The following is a 24,461-nucleotide window of genomic DNA, read 5'->3' as shown; positions in this document are numbered from 1 at the left end:
TCCTACATGTTTGGTTATGGTTTGGGGCTGTCGAGAGGAAGACACTTTTCAGTGCACTCCTGAGCCATCCTCTCCCACTAACGGAGGGCTGACTCCAGACTCCTTCGCAGCATGCGTTCTTGGGTCTGTTCTGAACAGTCGGCGGACTTGCTCTGCTCCCCCTGGCCCCAGCGCCTACCCAGCTCACAGGATGCTCTGCTCCTCTTCTTATTTCTGCCAGGTCAGCTTAGCAGGAAGGAGAGTTAAAGTGTGGGGAGGAGGTAAGGGCTCTAAGGAAAGCCAAGCTTTGCAGTTTGCTAAACTGAAAACAACAGAACATTGCCCAAAAGGAAAGCTGCATGTCTCATTTAAATATCTCCTACTTCCTGGCGTTCACGGGGGGGGGGGGGGGGCAGGGGGCACAGGGCTTTGGTGATGGAGTTAGGACACCTGAGGGGTGGTGTGGGCGGGGTAAATTCTTCATATGCTGAGGAAACTTCCCCTTGAGGCCCTATCCTGTCTGGATATTTCTTGGCCTATTTGCAGTTAAAGCTGTAGACCACCATGCACATGCAGTTTCTGCACTCCCAGAGGAGAGTGCACAGAAAGACGCACTTGATAAATACGTGCCCATTGCTCATCGCTCCACTAACACGGACCACAGAAGACGGTGTGGGACTGTGGCTTTTGATAATGGCTTGTTATTAACCACGATCTGAACCTCACTGCTGTCTAGCCCGACAGCTGGCTACCACTGAGGGAGGATTCACCCTGCCTGGCTGGGAAGGACATGCTTCACTTCCAGCTGGGAGTGGCCAGTGATGGTCTCCTCAGACACCCCACAGAGAGGTTTCCACACTCCTGCCTCTGTGCCCAGGGAGCTCGGGTGTGCCTACGCCTTGATCTCTTGAGCCAAGACATCTTAATTAATTTAGCACAGGGGAGAAACAAAGCGCAGAAGCAACAACCTCACAGCCAGGCGACCTACAGAAATCCTGGAACACATGGAACCGAGCGCTGGACGCTGAAAGGCCCTGGCTCCTGCCAGCACGTCAATTTGGCGCTGTGGTTAGAGGCAAGTCGGTAAAACGAGGGCAGGGAAACTTTGACATGCTGCTGTGTGGTTTCTGGAAAGCCCGGGGTGGAATGTTTGCTGAGGGTGACCTATTTGGAACCACACCAGCAGCTTTTGAAATACCGTGTTCTGGATTTCAGTCAGATGCACAGCCCAGGCTTCGGGAGGACCCAACGGAGCAGGGCTTTCTTCTTGCCACGGAGTGGGCTATCAGGAGCGGGACGAGCTTCTCAGGACCCCTTAAAGCAGAGATGTTCGTCGAGTTCTGGAAACTCCTCTCGCAGTTTCTTCCCACCGAAGCAGGAGTAGGACGCGGTCCTCGGGCACGTGGGGTTTACAAAGGTCCTCCTGACCCCGTGTTTAATGAGGAGAGTGAAAAGATGGGGCAGTGCACTTGCCCAAGAGCACCCTTCTTGTCTTGCATCGCGCAGAACATCGGAGAACATCGCACAGCCGGAGATTCGGTCTTTCTGTTTTAGCGACGCTCCGGAAGCTACCACCGCACAGAGCAGAGGAAGGCAGTGCTGCTGTGATTGGCGACCACCCCGCCGCTCTCCACCAGGGGGGATTGTGGGAAAGGGCGGGACCTGTGCTCACCCAGCCCAGTCTGTACTCCTCAGGAGCCTTTGCCAGACAGGCCAGAAACACACCCAAAAGGACTAGTGTCTTGCCGCATTTCCCAGCACACACATTAAATACACGTTGGGTAGAAGTCGTGTGCTTTAACATCTCCTTCTAGAGCGCTGGGACCAGCGGTCCCCTCTCCTAAGGAGTGAGCTCCCTGTGCAGATATCAAGGAGAAATCCTGTTTCCCTCAGGCCTTTGGGCAACTGCTGGTGTTTATATTGCCCAGGGAACCGGGATGGGGGACCACAGTGAATGGTGAGTCCCAAAACCGCCATGAGAAAGCATCATCTCAGCAGAGAGTGCAAAGGGATGCCTCTCCCCCTCCATGCTTCCATGTCCCCTCCCATCCCACCCATGTCAAAGGTCAGCAAGCTGGGGGAATCCCGAAGTGTCATCCAGAGTCTACAAGAAGGCAGGCGGAACCCTCACGTACACACTGTGAGGGTCTCCAAAAGCTCTCAGCGGCTCAGCAGCATCCTCTCCCTCCCCTGCTCTTGTTGAGATGGAGCCCAGGGCCCAGGGCCCTCTCTCCCAAGGCCACACTCTAGCACTTTCTTTTTGAGGTTGCCAGCTAACAATTGTATACGCTAAGGAGGACTTGGGGATGTTGTGTGTGTGTTGTGTAATGCTCAGATCAGGGTGAGCACTGGTTGGTGCCTCCTCAACCACTGATCACGTCCTTGTGGGGGATGAACACAAGGTCCTTTCTGCTTGCTTGCTTATTTATTGTGTCTATGGTGTTCTGCCTGCACACCAGATCTCACCACATATGGTAATGAGCCGCCATGTGGTTGCTGGGAATTGAACTCAGGACCTCTGGAAGAGGAGCCCGTGCTCCTAACCTCTGAGCCATCGCTCCGACCCTCTTCTAGAGTTTCAAACGAGCAGTACATTACGGTCTTCTCTAGTCACCTGGCTGCAGTGGAAGGGGACCTTAGAACCGTGTGCCACCGCAGTCAGACTACGCTCTTCACTTCAGGTCTTCTGCGTGCATGCCAAGGTCATCGCCTACGCTCGGGGACTCTTGTCCTGGTCATGCCTGACTTCAGCTCATCTAAGACGTTCTAGAGGAGACTGTGCTCTTGGCTTCAACATTTCTGCTTTTGACGCTGCGTGTTTGTAGCAGCAAGTTAAAAAAGAAGCCACACATAATTTCCACACATTCTTTCAAACAAACAAACAAACAAACAAACAAACACTTTCGCAGCTTGGAGTGAAGAAAAAAAATGGCCTGCTACTTAAAAAAGGAAAATATAAGCCCAACTCAGGAGTTGAGGATGAAGCCTGCTTCCCGGAAGCCTGCTAAGATGCGATACATGACAGAATGGTTCCCAGTGCTATTCAGAAGCTTTTTAGGAAGAGAAATGCACAGGGCGGCTGCTCACCAGCCAATCACAAGCCGGTCTTTACCTGAGCGCTGTTGACTCAGAGCCACGTGGAAGCAGGACCCCGCGGTTCTCAGTCTGAGAGCCAGGGTGTCTTTCTGAGGATCTTCTGTGACTGTAGCAGTTGACAGTCACAGAGATTACGAGAAAGCACCTCCCTCCACCTTGTTTTTGGCGTTGGGGACTGACCGTTCCTCTCTGCTCCGTCCCGGTCCTGTGCTGCATTTAAATGTGCACGTGAGCAGGGCCAAGCGTGTCTGCACACTCCCAGCAGAACTCGGCCTTATAAAACGGAAACTGCATACCTACTCAGCCGCACCCCACGGCCCCTTCCCCAGCTCTTGGCAGACACCCATCGTTTTATCCTTGCGAACTCAACTGTGCTAGGTGCCTCTTATGCGTGGAATCACACTTCTGCCCTTCTGTGACAGATTTATTGTACTCAGGACAACGCTCTTCAGCATGTGCCCGAATCCCCTTCCTTTTCCAGGCCGGGTAATGGTCCACTGTAATGACATTGCACGCTTCTCTTTATCCACTCGCGCACTGTTAACAGTTGGGCTGCTTCTGACTTCTAGCAGCTGCAAATCTCTGTGCACGTGCGCAAACGCTTCAAGCCCTCCTGACACTTCTTTCAGGTGTGTTCGCGGCAGCGGCGTGACTGCATCGCACACCAGTTCACACCAGTTAGGTTTCGTTTTGAACAAACCAGCACACGCATTTTAAGCCTATTCTGAGCAGCCACTTACATTCAGTGATAAAGCCATCGGAAGGAGCAGGAGTGATCCGCCACTGAGCTCTGGAAGTCTAGGGCTCCCAGAGGCAGAGCCCCTCCCAGCGCTTTCTGCTGGCGTGGTCCTGGGCCTTGGGTACCCTGGACTGGCATCTCTGAACGAGGCCCAAGAATTTTCATTTTAATAAGCTGCCTCCACCAGGGAGTCACTGTCCTAGGCTTGGCCTGGCGTTGGCTTTTCTACCAGCTGTCAACTTCTCCAGCCAGGCAGCCTGCGAGCTACCGCTTACTTCTGTGTGACTTTGTCTCAGAGGACTGATGGAGCCTTTCAGATCAGCCAGATCGGTCAGGTTGGCCAGTCAAGCCTTGGCTTTATTTAGACTTGGGTGTCCACCGAGGAGCGTGAACGCCACCCCATCCCCACTACCGCTTACCACCATGGCCACGTGGACCCCTGGGTGGACTGGTCCTCTGAAGGGCCAAGCCAGCCTTGAAGCCACAGTCCGGCAAACTCCATGGGTAAGGACCTAAACCACTCTGGCAGGCTCACCCTACTCAGGAATGCGTGTTTATTCAGACAGCACGCAGCCAAGGATCGTTTAGGGTGGAAGGAAAAACAAACTATCTTGCTTAGCCTCAGTGTTAGGACGTGGTGCCAGGACCACTTCGGCTTCCTCCGTTGGGACCCGGGGCCAATCTGGCTGGGGTGGCAGCCGCAGGTGGGTCCCAGTCAAACGGCAGTAGCTACAGCAGCGGAAATCAGCTGTTCTCAAGTGTTCCCTGCACCTCCCACGGGCAGCGCTCATCCCACAGCCCGGCAGCCCACCGTTTCCTTCTGAGATCATTTCTTCTCTTTGCCCGCCACCTCCCCACCCCTTGCTGCTTTATGAAATCATAGCTTTTCTACTCTGTGCTGAGTTTGAGGGCCACAGAAAATAAGAAGCAGGCCTCGCCATGCTCTGCCCGGAATGAAACGTGGCTTTGAAATTTCTGCCGCTCGGCCTGCGTCCCCTTTCAGCGTGGGGCACAGGTAAGAATGAGTGGTTAGGTGTAGTCTAGGTTCATGTCTCGGCAGCTCGAGGTTGGGCAATTGGTTGTGTCGGTTTCTGGAAAGAAGACTGATTTCCGCTTGATAATTTAACTAACCGAGGTTCCTGGCTCATGGTAAAACAGCCCCTTTCCTGTGCACAGGAGCCACAGAGAAGGAAGACCGTGAACCAGGCCTATTCCACCAGGCTTGCTGCAGGCCCGAACAGGAGAGACAGGCATGCAGGGAGCAAGGGGACAGATCGGGGTGTCACGGCACAGAGCAGCTGGGCAGACTATGAAGGCTGAGTCTGTTCTTTATTAACCGTAAGAATTCTCCCACCAGCCTGAAACAAATAAATGCATCCCATTCAGTGAGCACACTGACAGAAACTGGTGGAGGATGTGTCCTTGAATAGGAGAGAACATGACAAATGAACACACACACACACACACACACACACACACACACACACAGACACGAAACAATTCTTAGGACCTCACATGCACGTTTGCATGATAAAAGACACCATTGGAAGGACAGGACAATTAAAGCTTACCATTGTTGTAAGAGCGAAAATTTCCTACAAATTTTATGTATTCATAAGTTGGAAATTCCTTTGGGTTCAAGCTGCCTCTGAGAAGATGGCAATAAAACTCTAAATCGTTGTCAGCTGGGCCGTTAAAGGGAGAAGAAAGAGAGAGAGAGAGACACGTTACACAGACTCCAGACTAAATAAGTCTCGCCTTTGTGATCTCCTCCACGCACGGCCGGCGTGGTTTTTGGTTTCTGGCGGACTGCTGGACCTGGCTTCTAACCCTACAGCTACAGGCCTTCCTCTCCATACCTCATATATATTCCTCTCTCTATACTTGGACCCAATTAGTCAATTTGCCCACAGATGCCTGTGGTTGGCTATGTCTGCTTTGATTAGTTCTGGTTGTTTTCACATGGCATACTAAAATAAAGCTGCTCGGATAGAGCCACTGTCTTTAATTTAATCTTTTCTGCTTTGCTTTGAAGGAAAATCAGATGTACGATGGGACCAATTATGCATGGAAATGGACTGAGGCTTGAGCAAATGCAAGCATCTTTGCTAACGCCTGCAATTGCCTATGCTTCAGTAAGCGGCGCGTGGTGAGCATACACGGAGGCCCGCCTTCTATCTAGGTTGCCAAATATTTTGATATAAACCTCAAACTTCCATAAAATTGCACATGTATATAAATAATCAGATGACAGCCACAGAAAGACAGAATATGGACTTCTGACCTAATTATTCAATTAGCACTTGATTACCTGCTATCATGGAAACCTTGCATCTCAATGTTCCCTAAAATCAGCAGTCTGCTCACTGAATTTTGCCCTATTTATTATCCTCATGTAAAAAGGCATCTCTTGTCATACATGCGGAACATGTTATTATTCTGAAGCTGTACTTTCAACTTCTCCACATAAAAGCCAAGATGTCTTACATGCTCCAAGTTCCAGTTTTAGCTCCAACTTAAAATATACCTCAAAGGATCTTGGAAACATTCTGAGTCACGAGGAAAATTATTCTTAAAATTAGTCCTCCCTTCTTAATTCATTCTGACCTCCTTTCACAAGCTAGAGCTAAATTCTTGCCTTTAGATCCAGTGAAGGAGAACTTACATTTTAGGAATTCCGGGGTGGGGGAATCCGTCACAAGCATATGGGAGGAAAGTAGTTTATAAACTTCGGAATGTTCTTGTTCTGGAAGGAAATTTAACAAGTTCTGATCCATGACATCCGACTGCAAGAGAAAATAAAGAGAAAAGGCACACACTTGACCTGATGAACTTCAGAGCAAAGGCAGAGCCTGGGAGCTCTCAGCAGCTCAGAACTGATTCACACATGAAAATCGAGGACCAGGTTCTGTGAAGACCCCTCATGGCCTCCTCTTTTGCACCCTAGATTGCAATGTAAAAGGCTTTGCAGGGGTTGGGGCTGTGGCTTAGTGAGAGAGAGAGAGAGAGCTTGCTCAAAACGCACAGGGCCCTGGAATTAATCAGCTGCAAATACACAGATTAAAATGCAAAGGTTCTAGGGATACTTCTATCGACCCTCCCTGTGGCTCAGGGGACACTGTAGAAGAGGGGTCAGAGAATAGGGGGCCTGTGCTCTGGATGTGACACGGCTGTTATACTCAAGAACTTATCTCCCTAAGACCCACAGGAGACGCCTGCCCCTACCAATATTCCGTCATGAACCTCAAAGAGCCTTGGGAGAGTCCACCCTTCCTTTGTGAGCTATTGGCAATTAACAGTTGCTGGGGAGGGCAGGGTCCTTTGTATAGCCACTGGTAAGTTGCCCATGATCCAAGCTCAAACAGGCAACCCTGATTAAACTCATTAGGTCATACCAAAACAGGACGAACAGTCATGAGAGTAGAAGGTCTGTGTGTATTGGTTAGAAGAGAAGACTTAAAGGGAGTGGAAGGGAGATGAGAGGGCTAAAGGGAGGTGAAAACAACCGAAATAGATTACATATGAAATTGTCAAAGAATAAAAACATTAAAGGTTTTTCAGATGCTCTTCAGTATCCTCAGGAGGTCGTTTAAGGATCTCCTGTGGACAACAAGATCCTCGCTGCAGCATTTTCTCAGAACCTGGGCTTGGATCACCTCCAACAGCCTCACAGTGTCTGAGGCACATATACAGAGCTGCATCATTTGGAGACCAGTGATGGAACAGGGGTCTGCACACGGTCAGGGAGGGCACAGCTTTATTTCAGCTCTTCCCAAGCTGCAGCCGGCTCAGTCTGTGGGCAAGGAGGAGTCTGCACTCTCCCGCATACACACTGCTGTCTGTGGGCTTAGGAAGAAAACAAATGTGAACCTGACACATGTACAGAGAACCAAGCCCTCGCCTGCCCTGGACAGCCCTGTTTGCCAATTCTCCTGTCTTCTGGCTGAGGCCCTGGGAGAGGCCAGTTACTTAATTAAATGGCCTTATGGAGAACATGGAGTCCTCTGGACATTTAGGCCAGAGACACCATGTGTGTGGACCCCGGAGTACCCAGACAGTGGGCATACAAAATGAATACTGCAAACAGTGCAGGTACAACCGTGTCCTGCGGAACTGCCAGTGAAGTGCATGGAAGTGGGGAGAGCCTTGGTCATGGCAGACATCACCAGCCATCGTGATGCTGACTTCTCAGGAGGGGACCAGTGTGAATGAGGTCAATGGTTGGACCTCAGAGTGAAGGGAGGAGACCGCACAGCTCACCTTTTTTCTCGTTCTCCCTCACTAAGCACACCCTTTTGTGTAGCTTTACTACCATCTGCGTAGACCTTGAGCTTGAATCCTCACCAACTCTCTTGCAAGTACACAGAGCAAACCTTCCACCACAGATTCCTAGGCTTAAATCTGTCATCTTACCTCTATCCTGTCCTCCTCACAGCTAGGGTCCTCCTCTCCATACATGGCATCCCCAGTTGGTTACCAGGCCACCGTGTGCACCCACATGTGGAAGGCATTCAGACAATCCCTGTCACCCCGGACGCCTTCATCACCGCACCCAGACAGCGTCTGCCTTAGGGTTTCTATGGCTGCTATGAAACACCACGACCAAAAGCAAACTGAGGAGGGAAGGGTTTGTTTGGCTTACACCTCCACAGCTTGTTCACTGCTGAAGGAAGTCAGGGCAGGAACTCAACCAGGGCAGAAACCTGGGGGCGGGAGCTGATGGAGGCTGCTGAGCTGATGGAGGCTGATCATCACGGCTTGCTCATCACGGCTTGCTCACCTGCTTTCTTATAGAACCAGGACCACCAGCCCAAGACAGCTCCACCCATAATGGCTGAGCCCACCCCCCATCAATCACTAAGAAAATGCTCTCCAGGCTGGCCCACAGCCCATCTTATGGAAGCATTTTCTCCGTTGTGGTTTCCTCCCCTCGGATGACTACAGTTTGTGTCAATTGACATAAATCATCCAGCACAACGGACCCCTTGTCAACTTGATACACAAACACATCACTGCTAAGTCACACCCTTTCCTTTCTTGTTCATCCCCAAGAAGACATATTATTAAGACATCACAATATAAACATTTTACAAACTTAAAAAGTCTCACAGCCTTACAAATTCAAACAACTAGGCTGTCTCTTTAAAAATGATCAAGAGGATACAAATTGGAGAGGAAGGAGTCAAAGTATCACTATTCGCAGATGATATGATAGTATATATGAATGACCCCCCAAAAAATCTACCAGGGAACTCCTATGGCTGATAAGCACCTTCAGCAAAGTGGCTGGATACAAAATTAACTAAAAAAAAAAAAAAAAAATCAGTAGCCTTCCTGAATACAAAAGACAAACTGAGAAAGTTTGTCTGAGAAAGAAGTTAGGACAAAAGTTTGGGCTGAGAAAGAAATTAGAAAAACAACACTCTACACAATAGCCACAAAGCCCATAAGTATCTTGGTGTAACTCTAATCAAGCAAGTGAAAGACTTGTGTGAAAAAAAAAAAAAACCTTCAAGTCTCTGAAGAGATAAATTGAAGAAGAAACCAGAAAATGGAAAGATCTCCTGTGCTCATGGATCTATAGGGTTAACATAGTAAAAAAGGCCATCTTACCAAAAGCAATCTACAGATTCAATACAATTCCCATCAAAATACCAACACAGTTATTTATAGACCTTGAAAGAATAATTCTAAACTTCATATGGAAAAACAAAAACCTAGAATAACTAAAACAATCCTCTACAATAAAAGATCTTCTGGAGGTATCTCCATCCCTGATCTTAAGTTGTACTATAGAGCAACAGTTATAAAAACTGCATGGTACTGGCATAGAAACAGAATGGTGGGTCAATGGAATCGAACTGAAAACACAAAAATAAACCCACACACCTATGGACACCTGATTTTTTGATGAAGAAGCCAAAACCATACAATGGAAAAAATGTAGCATCTTCAACAAATGGTGCTGGTCTAACTAGATGTCTACATGTGGAAAAATGCAAATAGATCCATACTTATCACCCTGCACAAAACTAAAGTCCAAGTGGATCAAAGATCTTAATATAAAAATGGACACACTAAACCTGTTAGAAGAAAAAGTGGGGAAGAACCTTGAACTCATTGGCACAGGAAACAACTTCCTGAACAGAACACCAACAGCACAGGCTCTAAGATCAACAATTAATAAATGGGACCTCATGAAACTGAAAAGCTTCTGTAAAGCAAAGGACACTGTCAATAGAACAAAACAATAGCCTACAGACTGGGAAAGGATCTTCACCAATCCTACACCTGACAGAGGACTAATATCCAGTATATATAAAGAACTCAAGAAATTAAACACCAACAAACCAAATAATACAATTAAAAATGGGGAACAGAACTAAACAGAGAATTCTTAACAGAGGAATATTGAATGATGGAGAAACACTTAAAGAAACACTCAATGTCCTTAGTCATTAGGGAAATGAAAATCAAAAGGACTCTGAGATTCCATCTTACACCCGTCAGAAAGGCTAAGATAAAAAAAATTAAGGAACATCACATGCTGGAGAAGATGTGGAGAAAGGGAAACCCTCCTTCATTGCTGGTGGGAATGTAAACGTGTACAACCACTTTGGAAATCAATCTGGTTCTTTCTCAGAAAACAGGGAATAGTGCTGTCTCAAGACCCAGCTATACCACTCCTGGGCATATACCCAAAAGATGCTCCACCATTCAACAAGGACATTTGCTCAACCATGTTCACAGCAGCTTTATTTGTAATAGCCAGAATCTGGAAACAACCCAGATGTCCCTCAACTGAAGAATGGATACAGAAATTGTGGTACATTTACACAATGGAATACTACTCAGCTATTAAAAACAAGGAAATCATGAAATTTGCAGGCAAATGGATGGAACTAGGAAAGATCATCCTTAGTGAGGTGATCCAGATACAGAAAGACACACATGGTATATACTCACTTATAAGTGGATATTAGCCAGATAATATAAGATAAACATACTAAAAACTAGACCTATAGAAGCTAAACAACAAGGAGAACCCTAGGGAAGAGGCTTAATTCTCATTCAGAAGGGCAAACAGGACAGACACAGGAAGTGGCTGAAGAAAGGAAACAGGGTGGGAGTCTACCACAGGTTCCTCTGAAAGACTCCACCCAGCAGGGGATTGAAGCAGGTGACGAGACTCACAGCCCAACTTTGGGCAGAGCACAGGGAGTGTTAGGGAAGAAGGGGGTGAGCAATAGAAGGACTCAGAGGGGACAGGAGCCCCACAAGGAGACCAAGAAAGCCCAAAACATCTGGCTCCATGGGGGAGGGGGTGCTGCAGAGACTGATGCACCAACCAAGGACCATGCAAGGAGAGGACCTAGATGGCCTGCTGAGATGTAGCCCATGGCAGCTCAGTCTCCAAATGAGTTCCCTAATAAGGGGAGCAGGGCCTGACTCTGACATGAACTCAGGCAACTTCTTGGTGGGGTGGCGTTGCCAGGCCACAGAGGAAGAGGATCCAGGCAGTCCTGATGAGACTTGATAGGCTAGGGTCAGATAATAGCACAGGAAGGCTCCCCCTTTTCAGTGCAGTAGGGGAGAGGGATGGGAGGGGAAGATGGAGGAAGGGTGGGACCAGGAGGAGATGAGGGAGGGGCTAAAATTAGGATACAAAATGAATAAATTGTAAAAAAATAATAAAAAAATTCAGTCTCTTTTAAAATCCAATACTCTTCTGTAAGACCCCAAGTCTCTCTCTCTGTTTAAAGTCTCTCACCTGTGGGCCCCTCTATAATAAAAAAATGAATTAAGTAATTTTATACTTCAAGAGGGAAGAACCAGAGCACAGTCACAATTCAAAGAAAACAGAACCCAACAGTGTAAATACGGGAATGTGCACTGTCTGGGGTCCACTCAGGATCTTTCCTAAACCTCCAAAGGGCTTGGGTGGCCTCCAGCTCTGCCCCCTGCAGCTCACACAGCCTGTCTTCTAGATGGCCCCACCCCACTGTGCCGCTGCTGGTGGTCACCGCATGGTACTGGCCTCTCCAAACCTGCTGGGGTCTTCTGCCGCAGGTGGGCTGCACCGTCACCAAGACCTCTCTTCACGGTGCCAAGTCTCAGCTTCTCCGAATGACCCCTTCAGTCCTGGGCTGTCAACTGCCGCTGAGGCTATGCCTTCACCAGTGGCCTCTCCTGGCCTCTCACAGTGCCAAGCCTCAGACGCCTTCATGCCTTCAAACCAGCACCACCTGGATGACTCTTGCATACCAAGTGTGGCTGCCAGCACAACATATAACCGCTCTGGGACAGAGCTTCTGTGTGCTGACGCTGAGGAAACACTTCCCAGATTTTACCTCAGTGAGGCTGGCCTCTTCCTCCTGACCACTAACTTCTAGGCTCCAGCTGACCAGCATTGAGTATCCCCCCAAAGCAAAGATTTTGTTTTCAGTGGTACCAGCCTCTTGTTGACCATGGCTGGCTTTTCACCCCCAGCTGACCAGAAAGACAGGATCTTAATTCAAAATACAAACCAGCCCTGATAGAGTCTTTAAACGTCCCTCTGAATCTTCACGAGCCAGATCTCCATCTTCCGCGCTACTCTCAGCATCCTTACCTTCCAAGCTCTGACAGAACATCCCACTAAACCCTCAACATTGGCTTTTCTAGCCTAAAGTTCCAAAGTCCTTCCACAATCCTCATCCTCCCCAAAACGTGGTCAAGGCCGTCAACACCTCACTGTGCGGGTACCAGCTTGTCTTAGGGTTTCTGTTGCTGTGACAGAACACCATGACCAAAAGCTGTTGGGGAGGAAAGGGTTTACTTGGCTCACACTTCCACATCACTGTTTGCCATCAAAGGAAGTCAGGGCAGGAACTCAAACAGGACAGGGTTTAGTTCATCTTATACTTCCAGGTAACAGTACATCACTGAGGGAAGTCAAGGCAGGAACATGGAGGCAGGAGCTGGAGCAGAAGCCATGGAAGGATGCTGCTCACTGGCTTGCTCCCTATGGCTTGTTTAGCTTGCTTCTTTGTATAACCCCTTGGCCATCTTCCCAGTGGTAGCACGCCCCACCCCCACTCCCAGCGAGCTGAGGCCTCTCACATAAATCATTAATCAAGAAAATGGCCCCACAGATTTGCCTACAGGCCAGTCTGATGGAGGTATTGTCTCAATTGAGGTTCCTCTTCGCAGATAACTCCAACTGTGTCAAGTTATCCATCAAGCGAGCACACAACAACCCAACCAACCAGGATGGTGTCCGTGGTTCCTACCCCTGTCCACGTCACCTTTATCTCTCATCTGTGTAAAAACGGGCCTCTCACCCTTGTCCAGTTGGACCTCCCTAGCAGCCAGAGGGGCTCGAGAGCATATCAAGTCATCACTCGCTTGTGGCTGCCCTGGATCTGCCCTGACCTAGGAGGCTCAACTGACCATGGATTTTAGGCTGCGTGCATTTACCGGCCCTCCCAGCTTTCCTCTCTCCCATCTGCCAGGTTCTGGCCTGACCATCCCACGGGTCCCTTTGTGTTCAATGGGCTGCTGAGCCCTGAAGTCACCCTCTGAATGAGTCTGCAGCTTGTTCTCCCTAACCGCTCACACTGTACCCAGCCTCCGATATGCTGTTCAGGTATATTGTTGCTGCTGGTTTATGGGCCTGTGAAGACGGCCCCTCTCTCTGCTGGGTCACCAGGATACCTCCATGTCACAGCAAAGCTCACAGGAGTCCCCAGGAAGGTTCAAATATTCGCTCTGTCCAATTCATGGCTTTCAACTGTGACAGGGAGGGTAAGGACTAAGTGAGATCGTTAACCTACACTGCTGACCAAACGAGATAGAGCAAACACTCTGTAAATGCCAGGTGTGCTGAGCCAGCACTTAGGGAATGCATATGGGGACAGAGTGATGTTTTCTTGCTCCTTCACCTGCAGCCTGGTGTCCTCTGCCTCCCTGGTACCCACAGGAACCCTGGAGCTTGTTTACTGGTTTATCTCTGCCCAGCACGTGATGTGGACCCCCTGGATGGCCAGCCCCAGAAGAGACAATTAAAAACATAAGTGCCCAGAGACTCATAGCATGGGGGCTGATTTCAAATAAAGTGCTGGGCAGTCTCCAGTGGAACAATCCAGAAGGAGGTCTCCTTGGATAGAACCCAAGAGAAGGATGGGGTTTGGGAGACAGTTTGAATGGAAAAGAACCCCAGATAAAAGCACACACACACACACACACACACACACACACGCACACGCACACGCACACACACACTCACATGGCTGCCAGAGGGTAGGAGAAGGGAGGGCTGGGAGCTGTGGAAGAGGACTTTGCAAAGAGAAGGCAGACCCAGCTTGTAGGGCCCTGGCTGGGGGAAGCAGCACGCCCAGACGGCCCTGAGAAGCTGTGAGAGCCAGTGGTCTGCCCTGCCGGGGGCCCCAAGTTGATTCATGTTCTGTGGAAACTGCACTTGAATTCTGAGTGTGCATCTTTTCCTGGCCTACAAGTGTGTGGTCTACTCCCCTGTGCAGATGCTGGGTGGTGGCAGGAAGCTAGTGCCCATTGTTAGCCTCACAATCCTGACAGAGCATCCTGGGATGCCGAGCGGAGGGCCAGCGAACGCGTTTCTGACCTAACAATTATCGCAGCTTGCAGATGGTTCATCAGGACTTCATCCTGCCGTCAGGTGACGAATATTTAGAGAGATCCCACTCACAGTGTGAAGGGTGGGACACCCAAAACCAGGTTAGAGATGTGAACAGAAACAAGGAAGAGAACAGAGAGGAGGTCAGGGCCCACGGCACTCTACAAAGCAGCGCTGCTGAGGGCTCCTGGGCATCAGGCTCCGTCCGAGAGACAGAGAAGAATTACAGATCAGGCGCAGTTCTCCTCTCTGGGAGCCAGCATCTAACCGGGTGTGGGGACCACGGACAAGCTGGCCGGCTGCCAGGAAATTAGGAAAGGGAGGCCTTAGGTGGCTTACATCAGAGGCATGAGTTCTGATCTCTGTGGACAGACCCTTCTCATCCCCCCCCACCAGCCCATGCCATCATTTCTGCTTGGCTCTTGCCATCTTCCCTCGGATGCTTGTGATTTTATTTTAAGCCAATTCCCTTTAGCATTTTTAGCTTATGACTAATGCTCCCAGATGACAGTAGCTTTTCTTCTTAAAGATAGTCCAGACTCTTTAAGACTCCAAAGTCACTCCATAGTCTTTTCTCTGAGGGTTTCATCTAAGTCCTCTCCTCCAGGGTGGGTGTAGCAGAGTGAAGAGAGAGGCCTCCCAGCCGAGGTCCTTCTCTGGACGAGCAAGGGTAGGCTAGAAGGCTGTGGGGAACAGAGATGAATGGAGAGGTATAGGCAGGTGGAGGTCGTGAGGTTCTGGTCAGTTGATGCTTAAGCAAGGCTCAGTGCTGCTCTTAGATCTTGCATGCATTTGCTACTTATTTTACTGTGATGCTATTTTCAGATGCTAAAGACTGCCATAAACAGGGATAATTTGAAAATCCAAAACCTGGTGCTGATGGAAGAGTAAATTACATCTGCAGTTGAACCATTTCCTGCATGAGCTGAGCTCTATTGATTAAAACAATAGCAATTAGAGACGAAGGAGGGACCCTTGGCAGCCATCTTCCAGGTTAACTCATCTTCAGGAGCATCTCTTACCTATGGGAGGAGCTGGTTAGCTACGAGATAGCCCCTCTTGGGACTCTCCTGGGCCGGCCTCCCCGATCTCCCACCATGCTGTTCTCAGGTCTTTTCTTGCCAAACCTTGAGTCTCAGCATTGGCTGAGACATCCGTGGATGCAGGCAGTTCAGCGGCATCCAGCAAAGTGAGGTGAGCCTGTGCAAAAGGCAACTTCAAGATGGCTGGAGGGCTGCAGGGGGGCCGTTTGGACATTCAGCTCCAGAGTGTCCGTCCAGGGCTGTAGCAGTTCTCGCTGAAGCTATGAACTGGCTACAGGTAAAGGGGACCATCTGAGAGCTCCCAGGGTTGGCTCATATTAAGAAAGGATGCCAATAGGCTCACAGAAACCCTAAAGGCCTTGACCTAGGAAAGAGAACAGCCAAATAGAGACATGCACTAGATACTTAGATTTAGCTGAGACTCAAGTCAGACTCATGACCAGGCAGCTAAAATCCTAGAAGACGGTACGGAAATCGCTTTGGCCACGGTTCAGTGAAAGAATAGCTAAATATAAAAGGTGGCAAACTGAAGGAAAGATAGTTCTGTTCACCAATGTACTCTAAAGACAGGGAAAGGTAAGCCACATGGAGAGAGGGTTTACAATTTACAATTTAGCTAGCTATGCTAAAAGGACCCAGGCTGAGGCTCGGGGTGCATTCCTGGCATTGGGAAGAGGGGAGCGGCGGAACTGTGAGCTCCTCTCCTCAATAGAGGAGGCACAGTTGCTGCTCGTTCCCACCTGGGGGGTTCGGCACCACCCCCTGCGTTTGGAATTACTCACAGAACCTAACTGTGATCGGGGTGCATACTCCCATCTTGTTCCTGCCAAGCCACGCTCCTTCTGACCACATTCCTTCTCCGTGTAAAAGGGTGACCCCCACGGCCCTCAGGGCTCTGGGCATGTGTAACTCATTTCCACTGTCAGCCTCTTCTATCTAGAATCAGGTGTCATGTGCTGTGTTCAACATCTCCCCTATGCAGGATGGGGTGAATAAAAGGTGACTGGTCCCCTGCTGCCTGACAAGGGGCAAAGAGACACCTTGTTGGTGGAGTCTTATTTCAGCCAGGGGCAGAGCAGATGGCAGTCCTTTGTTGATCTTACCCTGACGCCTGCCTTGGTGGTCAAAGCTGTCCTATGCCTAGGACTCATAAAAATCAAATCAGTCAGATCTAGGCATCGCAGATCGGGAGGTGGAAGACAACCAGAGATCTGTGGATCACTCTGCTACCCACGGGCCTGCTCTGCAGCACATGGCACAGGCCTGCTCTGCAGCACATGGCACAGGCGGGCCACACATACCCTCCTGCTGCCAGGCCACACAGCACGGAAGGTGCATGTCACCCAGGAGCCCACCAGCTACGTGGCCAGCTTGCATCGGGAGCCACTGCAATGTGCAAGTATGTGGTAGACGGGTGGGAGAGAAAGAGACGTGGGGCAGCTTGAGCATTCTGAAGGCAGATGGAACTGGAGACTCGGGAGTAGCCTGCTGGGAATGGCAGCCCTGCCACCTGGGGCCATGGTGGGCTCCCGGCCCCAGCTGCTGTCGAGGGCATGGCTACACAATGGCAGGGGTTCCTGTCAATGTCTGAGGCTCATATCGGTGCTAGAGGACAGCGCTGAGGCTGCTGGTTGGGATAGCCAGATATCATATGAATGTCCAGGGGCTGTGCAGAACTGGCCCCACCTTTATTGGCTTCGGAGCTCTGGAGAGCTGGCCCTGAAGGTGTGAGGGCAGGAGAGCTGGCCCAGCCCCTCACAGGCTGCAGCACGTGGGAGAGTAGGCCCTGTACCTTGACTGGGCAGCATAGTGGAGCTGGCTCTGGAGGCATGGATGCGGGTGAGCTTTCCCCAAGGGCATGACAGCATGAGGACTGACCCTGCTCCTGATGATGGTAGCACTGGGTGGCCTAGCCAGAGCAGTGCTGGAGAGCTCACCCTTATGGTGCAAATAAGGGAGAACCAGTGTGCTGACCAGCTCAGCTACCACCCAGGCCCAGATCCAGGGCTCTGAGTTGGCTTACCCCCAAATCTATATCATCTGTGAATGGTTGGGATGCATGAAGGGGCCAGTCCTACTGATCCAAACCTGCAAGATCTCCATGACACAAGGCAACAACAGGACAGGAAGGAGTCCCGGTGAGGATCCGGTGTTGATGGAGTCACAGAAGCCAGGGGTCTCCAGACCAAGGAGTCATGGCAGTGAACACTTGCAAGTGAAGCTGTGTGCACAGTGGGAATCCACCGTGGGGCACACTGTGGAATTCTGCAGCTCCCATGACGGATTTTTTAAAATGCTTTTTGTTTGTGTGTGTGTTTTATTTTGAGGGGGAGTTTGTAAGGGTGAAGGCCGGGTGTAAGGGAATGGGGAGATGGGAGGGACTAGGGTCATGATGTGACGCTCTCAAAGAATCAATTAGAAAGAGAGTGGCAACCGGAACAGTGCTCTCTGAGAACCCATGTTCAGACCATGACAGGAGCACCTGCTACACGACACAGAAAGTCTGTCCGTGCCCCAGGCTCCAGGGTTCTAACTCAGGCCTCCTATGGTCTCACGTCTGCTCTAACCTCAGCGGTGAGTGGGTTGCCTGCACACTCGTGCCCACTCAGTCATTAGTTTAAATACTAGAGATATAATATATGTGTATACCACACACACACTTACACGCAGACACGTGCATACCTGCGTGTAGGCTATATAAAAATCAGAAAACACATACACACACAGCACACACACACACACACACGTGTGTGCTGTGTGTGTGTGTGTGCCTCGAAGCTTGGACCTCCAACTATGACCAGCATGTTGCGCTCTCACGGGGCTCTCTGCCTTAGAGCACTCTGGAGGCTGCTCCTTTCCTTTCTTGTGACCAGCTTCCTCCTGTGAGCCTCACCTGACGTGCCGTGTTCTTCACAATAGTCATGCATGCTGCTCTTAATGGAGCTTTCACCTGGAGAGCTGGCTTACACAGAAGTGTTCTTTGGCCCACAGATTCCTTTAACCTTTGCTTTCTTCTCTTGGGGGGTTGAGATATCCGAGTGCCCGCGTGCCCACCTTGGCAAGTCCTGTGCACGGCGTTGCTCGCAGACAGCAGGCCCATTTACAAAGCTGGTGTCTGGTTCGTAAACACTGAGACACATCGTACCACACTCAGGGCTGGGGACATGATCTCCATCCTCAGAGTGCACCTCGGCCCAGTGATTCAGGCAAACAGCACATTTGCAAACAAACCAAAAGAAGAAACCAGGCTGGTAGCTTAAAAAAATAAACCAGAGTGGAAACAGGAAACCCTGCTGTGCCTTCCATGGCTCTGCCACAGCCAGACTGTTTCCCAGCTTCGTCCTCTGCACGCAGTCTGCTTCCCTAGCATTTCTCCTGAAACTCTGCCATCCCGGAAGCTCCCTGTAGCCCTGGGTTTCCAGAAATGTGTGCATGTGTACACACACACACACCCTCCATTTCTGCTGTGATTGTCTGAGTTCATTGTAAACACCAAGGAAGGCCAAATATGTTGATGTCAACACCACTAAAAAATTTGCTTTTATCTTAAAGTCTCTTTCTACTGTGAGTGTTTTGCTCTGTTTCATTCTTTTTTCCCCTCTGCCATTCTGAGAACAACAAGTGCCACAATGCTTCATCAGGAAATTGCCCTGTGAGAATCTAGCAGGGACTTTCTCTCATGAAGATGAAGGAAATAGAGCTTTGAAGCTCGCTTACTCGTGGGAAGAATTCTGGTTGATTTTTCTCCCTCCCAGTCATTGACGGGCTGTGGGATGGGATGTTGGCAGGCCAGCCCGTGCTGAGTGACATGGCAGGGCTCTGCATTCGGGAGCCATGGTCTCCTGCCCCTTCCCTCAATTGTCCTTAGCCAGCCATGCCTCTCCTCAGCGGCCTCCTCCCCTGCACAATGTCTGCTTTTCAGTTCTGTACCACTCACCGCAACCCGGGGGAGATTGGCACTTTTTTCCTGTACTTGAGAGAGTTCTGAGTAGTGGTTAAACCCTGGCTCTGGGCCATCATCCTAGATCACACCACAGTCACACCCCTGGCTCTGGAGCCGTCGTCCCAGTTCATACTCCTCTGTCTGTGGTATTGTGTGTCAATACTTGACCTCTCTGTCCTGCTGAATTTTCTCATCTGTGCACAGAGGTCATGACCTTACTGCAAGGAGCAGTAGGGACAGCAAGGGACTGTCCAAATGCTCCCCAGGCATCAACACTCGGGAACTTGGTACACAGCAAGTGCGTGCTTGAGACACGCCTGCTCTGAACAGTTGACAGGTGGAAGTTCTCAGACTGAAACCGGGAAGGAAGAAGCCGCCCTCACCTTCTGCAATCACTAACCATCCTAAAGACATGGCCTTGTCTCACGCCATAACGCAGGAAGGTGCAAATTAAAGAAAAACTAACCAGAAGAATTCTCAAGCTGCAGCCCAAATCCTTGGCACCAGGAACACACCAGAGTGAAGTGGTGACCAGCTTGGGCTCAACATAGCGGCACCTGCTCAGCCCCTGCCCCTGCCCCTGCCCCTGCCCCTGCCCACCCCGGCTCAGCCCCTGGGATTGCCTTGCCTCTAAGCTGGAAGCAATAGAGGAATGGTTTCTAGAAGGAATGTGCTGATGGAACTAGGAAATTTTCTGCTTTCAAACACCCTTGTCTACCCCACTTGGAAAGGAAGACCCCAGGAAGGCCAGACAATGGAAGCTAGAATTCCATCCAGGGCTCAGTCCTACTGGGGCCTTGCTGTGTGTGTCAGGGTATGAATCTCTACAGACGGATGTTTAGCAAGCACACACGTGGGTCTGGCAGGACAAGTTAAGAGCTGAAGTCATTCCTTGTCCTTCCAGGTAGGACCCGGTTTCTCCAGGCAGTTCTGAATGGCTCCAAAACTTCAAGTCAGAAAAATCACTAAGTTCCCTCTGCCACAAATAGCAACTGGGTCATCAGATAATCATGAGAGTGTAAAGCAGAAGAGAGTAACCCTGTTTACCCAAACATCTTTGGGCTCTGACCCTCCCTGCCAGCCAGAAAGCAGGTCACACTTGGTTGTTTTTGGTCCGGACCCATCACGGCAGTCTTTTCCACTCAAAACAAAACAGCAGTTCGCCCCAAAGAGGCACCTCGTCTCCTCTCTCTCCTCAGCTACCCTCAGATGATCCCCAACAGTGCATGATGCAGAAAGCAGAGGCCACGTCTGCATCCATCACCGAGCTCCCGCCTGAGACAAGGATCAAGGCGTGGATGCACTCTGACACCCGTCAAGACAGAAGGAACCTCTTCCAACGGCGTCCCAGGAAGAGACACCACACCTTGTCCAACCCCCTCCAGCATCAGGGAACAGTTATACCCATGATGCCATGGGAGGCTACCTACCCAGAAAGGTCAACAATTGCCTTTTATACCTAAGGTACCGGGGCAGCAGAAGAACCCAAGTGATAGTTGTGCAGGCATGCAGAACCTTGAGCAAAATGGCGGGCTGGGACATTGACTTCCGAGGAGCTGATAGGCTAGGCTAGGGTGATGTAGGAGAAACCCTGAGCCCCCAACAGAGCAAGGCTTCTAATCAGAAAACAGACAGAGCTGCTCACAGAGCAAGAGCGTGCTGCCTCCCTGCCTGGGATAGCCATGGAGAGGGGACCATCGTTTCTCGGCATCAGCTGGCCCAGGGAAAGCTCTACCCACCTGGCCACATTAGGCTGGAGGCCCAGCCTTCTGCATGCAAAGGGTTAGTAGTGTGGGGGGGTTGCTTTTGCCAGACTGGTCATTCTCATGCGTCATTCCTAGGGGAGCTGACGTTTTAGGCCAAGTTCTGTGGGAATCAATAATGGCAAGGCAAGAAGGGAGACGCTGGGCAAAGGCTGGAGCTGTCCTCAAGAGTGGGCCCTCTTCTAGCCTGACATAGACCCGCAAGTGACTTCAGGCTGAGCTATTGTCGTCAGGGAGCCATCAAGGCTTGTGGAGAGGAAGGAGGCAGGAGAGCAAAGACTGATGAAGGGAGAGAGAAGGAAGAGAGGAACCCGCAGCCACCCCAAATCCAAACCTCTATAATCTGCCCACGGCTGCAGAGCTGGCTTCCCTCCCTACCTGGGCAGTCTCTTCTCATTTCCCATGGCCCTTAGAACACTGGTCCAAGCATATCTCGCATTTCAGTGCCCAAGAAGCATCATGGCCGTGAAGCACTCAGTGTGATTAATGCTACAACCTACTTGCAATCCCATACATGTCTCCGGTGAGCTCCGAGCCATATCCTGCACGAGCCATCTGTTTCCCCTTCCTTAATCAGCTCTCAGTTGACCAGGGACATCTGCTGCTCTCTGAGCTCTGCTGACAGTGCTGAGACACCCTTGTGTCAATCCTATCCCAGCTTCTGCCCTGGCCCTAGTGAGCTGGTGGCCCCGTGCCTGTTTCAGGGTGACACGTGGCTTCTCTGTGCTTCATCTGTCCCAGGACCTTAAGCTTGGCCTGGTTTGGTTCTGCTGACCTTGGATACTCTTTAACTCTCCATGGCCCTCCCTCTCTCACATAACCTTCCCCTACCTGCACCTCTTCTGAGCCATGCACAGGCCAAGGCCGCTGGAGCAGGAACTCACCGGTAAATGCCCAAGCAGAGGCGTGATACTGTCAGAAACGTAGATGATGCTGCCGTCGGTCGTCACTGCGATAATGAAGCCGTCCAACGCCTGGAGAAAAGGCAGCGTTTGACAGCGTCTTAGAGAGGCTTCTGTGGAAGAGCAAGGCACTAAAGCAAAAGACAGTGGCTTTGTCTGGTAATTCTCAGACCCTTTCCATGAACAACTTCCCAGCACTTTCCTGCCTTACACACAGGATGGTTTCGCACACAATTCGTTCGGCCCATGCAAAGAGCTTGCAGAAGCTTTGTGGGCTCATGGAAAAGTCGACCTATTGGTATCGTGAAGCAGAGTGTGGCCGTGGAAATTGCTTAAGCAGATTTAACGGCAGGCACGCTACTGAGATGAGTCAGAAATACCACCATCAGCACTCAGAGGCATCAGTGGCATGCTATAGGCCCCAGCCCCTGCCCCCAAGACCACTGTGAGGCCAGTAGTGAGCATTTACTGTGAGGTATAGAGATAGAGATGTCTCACAACCAGTGTGCCTGCAGGCCAAAGCAGACGTCTTCAGGAGGCAGAGGAATCCCTGAATGTGTGAAGGCCTGAGTGAGCGTGCTGTTGACATGAGCCCACCACGTCAAGGCCCCTAGTGCCTCAGGCCTATGGGAAAATAAAGGACAAAGTCTTCCCTTCCGTTGCCACAGAGCTAGCTAACGAAGGAACCATCTGATTGGGACGCTGTATTCATGCCATCTGTGGTAGCATTAGGCTATCATCCCGGCACTTGGGAGGCTGAGGCAGAAGGATGGTGAAGCTTGTTTCCAGTCCCTGCCTGCTCCAAAGGGGACATTCACCGTATTCCGTCAGGCTGGGAGGGGGTGGAGGCTTTGTAACCAACTCATCCAGGCCTAAGGGTTTCCAACTGTCTAAAAATTGCACACGTGCAAAAACATCTATGTTGTCTGCCAGGCACCCTGCTTCGGCTGTGAGTGGCTAAATGCAGACAAGGCTCTTTCACAGGGTCCAGCCTCTTGAGGCTCAGTTTTTAGACATATTGAGATTTGACTGGGGACATTTATAATGCTGCCATAAGATCTAAGTCAAAGCTGATTCCGAAAACTCAGTCCACGTATGTAATTCAGCAAACATGTGGTCACACTGGCAACTGGCTACCTGGGCAACCCAGTGAGACAGAAAATGAATCTTTGAGGGAACGAGACCCAGGCTCCGGTGGACGTGCCCGGGGCTTGCCGCTGTTGCTACACTGACCACGTCTTTGAACTGTCTTTTCCAAAGCTGGGAACTTTCTGCTCTTGGTGGGTGGAGGGTGGTGTTGGTGAAGGGAGAGCTTAGAAGGGGTTGGAAACATTCCACATGCCTTCACCTTGATCCTCCCAGGGCGCTGCTGAGAGTCTAGTCCCATAAAAGGGCATTTGTTCTGTGAGGTCAGGAGGGCGTGCCTCAGTGTGGGACAGCAAGGGAAGGAGAGGGCATCGCTATGTTTGTGGTTCATGCTTCTCCCCGGCAGCGCTCACTGTGTTTTCTTCATTCTGTAGTCTGTGTTTTAGCATGTGATGCCATGGGGACTGTCTTTTCCCGTCTTTTTGATTTGTGCTCTATGTGTTTCTTGTGTCTGTGTTGGTGTGTCTTTTCTTAGTTTGGAAAGTTTTCTTCCACAATTTCGTCAAAGGTTTGGTCTGTCTTTGACTTCTCCCTTATCTAGGCCCACATTTCCCGTGGGCACCTTTCCTGTGTTTCCTTTCTTTTTTCCTTCTTTCTTTCTTTGTTTCTTTGTTCTTTCTTTGTTTCTTTGTTTTTTTGTTTTTTTGTTTTTTTGTTTGTTTGTTTGTTTGTTTGTTTGTTTCTTTCTTTCTTTCTTTCTTTCCTTCCTTTCTTTTCCTTCCTTCCTTCCTTCCTTCCTTCCTTCCTTCCTTCCTTCCTTCCCTCCTTTCTTTCTTTCTTTCTTTTTTTTTTAAAGATGTTCTTCACTTGTGTGCTCCGACTTCTCCATCTTCAAGTTCTGATAGCCCATCTTCTCTTTGGTCCATCTCCTTGTAAGGCTTTCCCACGAGTTTCTTATTGGGTTGCTGAGGTTTTCAAGTCCATCTTCGTTTCAGGGTTAGCTCTCTTCAGTGTTTCTCTTTATTGAATTCAGTTTTCAAACCCTGGATCGTCTTCATTCCATTCACCTTGTGTTTGTGGTTGTTCAGGGCATCATTTCAGGTTAGAAAACTCTTAAGTTTACTGATCTGTTTCTTTGTGTCTTTAACCTGCTTGAATTCTCTGATGACGTGTTAGATGGTTCTTTTTCTGTCCTCTGTACTCGGGGCTCATCCAGGTAACTCTCATTGGAGGCCATTCTCTAGGACTGGTGGATTCAAGGGTGATGCATACTGTCC

The 24,461-nt window shown here is 50.1% G+C and overlaps 1 protein-coding gene across 7 annotated transcripts in view; it reads right to left on the bottom strand.

Annotated features, from left to right (window-relative positions):
* The window catches only part of Npas2 (neuronal PAS domain protein 2), a 167,900-nt gene that overhangs the window by 40,982 nt on the left and 102,457 nt on the right, over positions 1 to 24,461 (bottom strand). For all 7 annotated transcript variants that reach the window (XM_060369904.1, XM_060369909.1, XM_060369910.1 and 4 more), the window contains 3 exons: positions 22,081 to 22,170; positions 6,480 to 6,600; positions 5,386 to 5,499 (listed from right to left, as the gene is read on the bottom strand). In XM_060369904.1, coding sequence (XP_060225887.1) covers positions 5,386 to 5,499; positions 6,480 to 6,600; positions 22,081 to 22,170 — 325 coding nt within the window. The remainder of the gene's footprint in view (positions 1 to 5,385; positions 5,500 to 6,479; positions 6,601 to 22,080; positions 22,171 to 24,461) is intronic.

Source organism: Meriones unguiculatus, chromosome 16, assembly GCF_030254825.1.
Source record: "Meriones unguiculatus strain TT.TT164.6M chromosome 16, Bangor_MerUng_6.1, whole genome shotgun sequence".
NCBI lineage: Eukaryota > Metazoa > Chordata > Mammalia > Rodentia > Muridae > Meriones > Meriones unguiculatus.
Note: the sequence above shows the minus strand (reverse complement) of the source record. Positions and strands in the feature narration are given on the sequence as shown.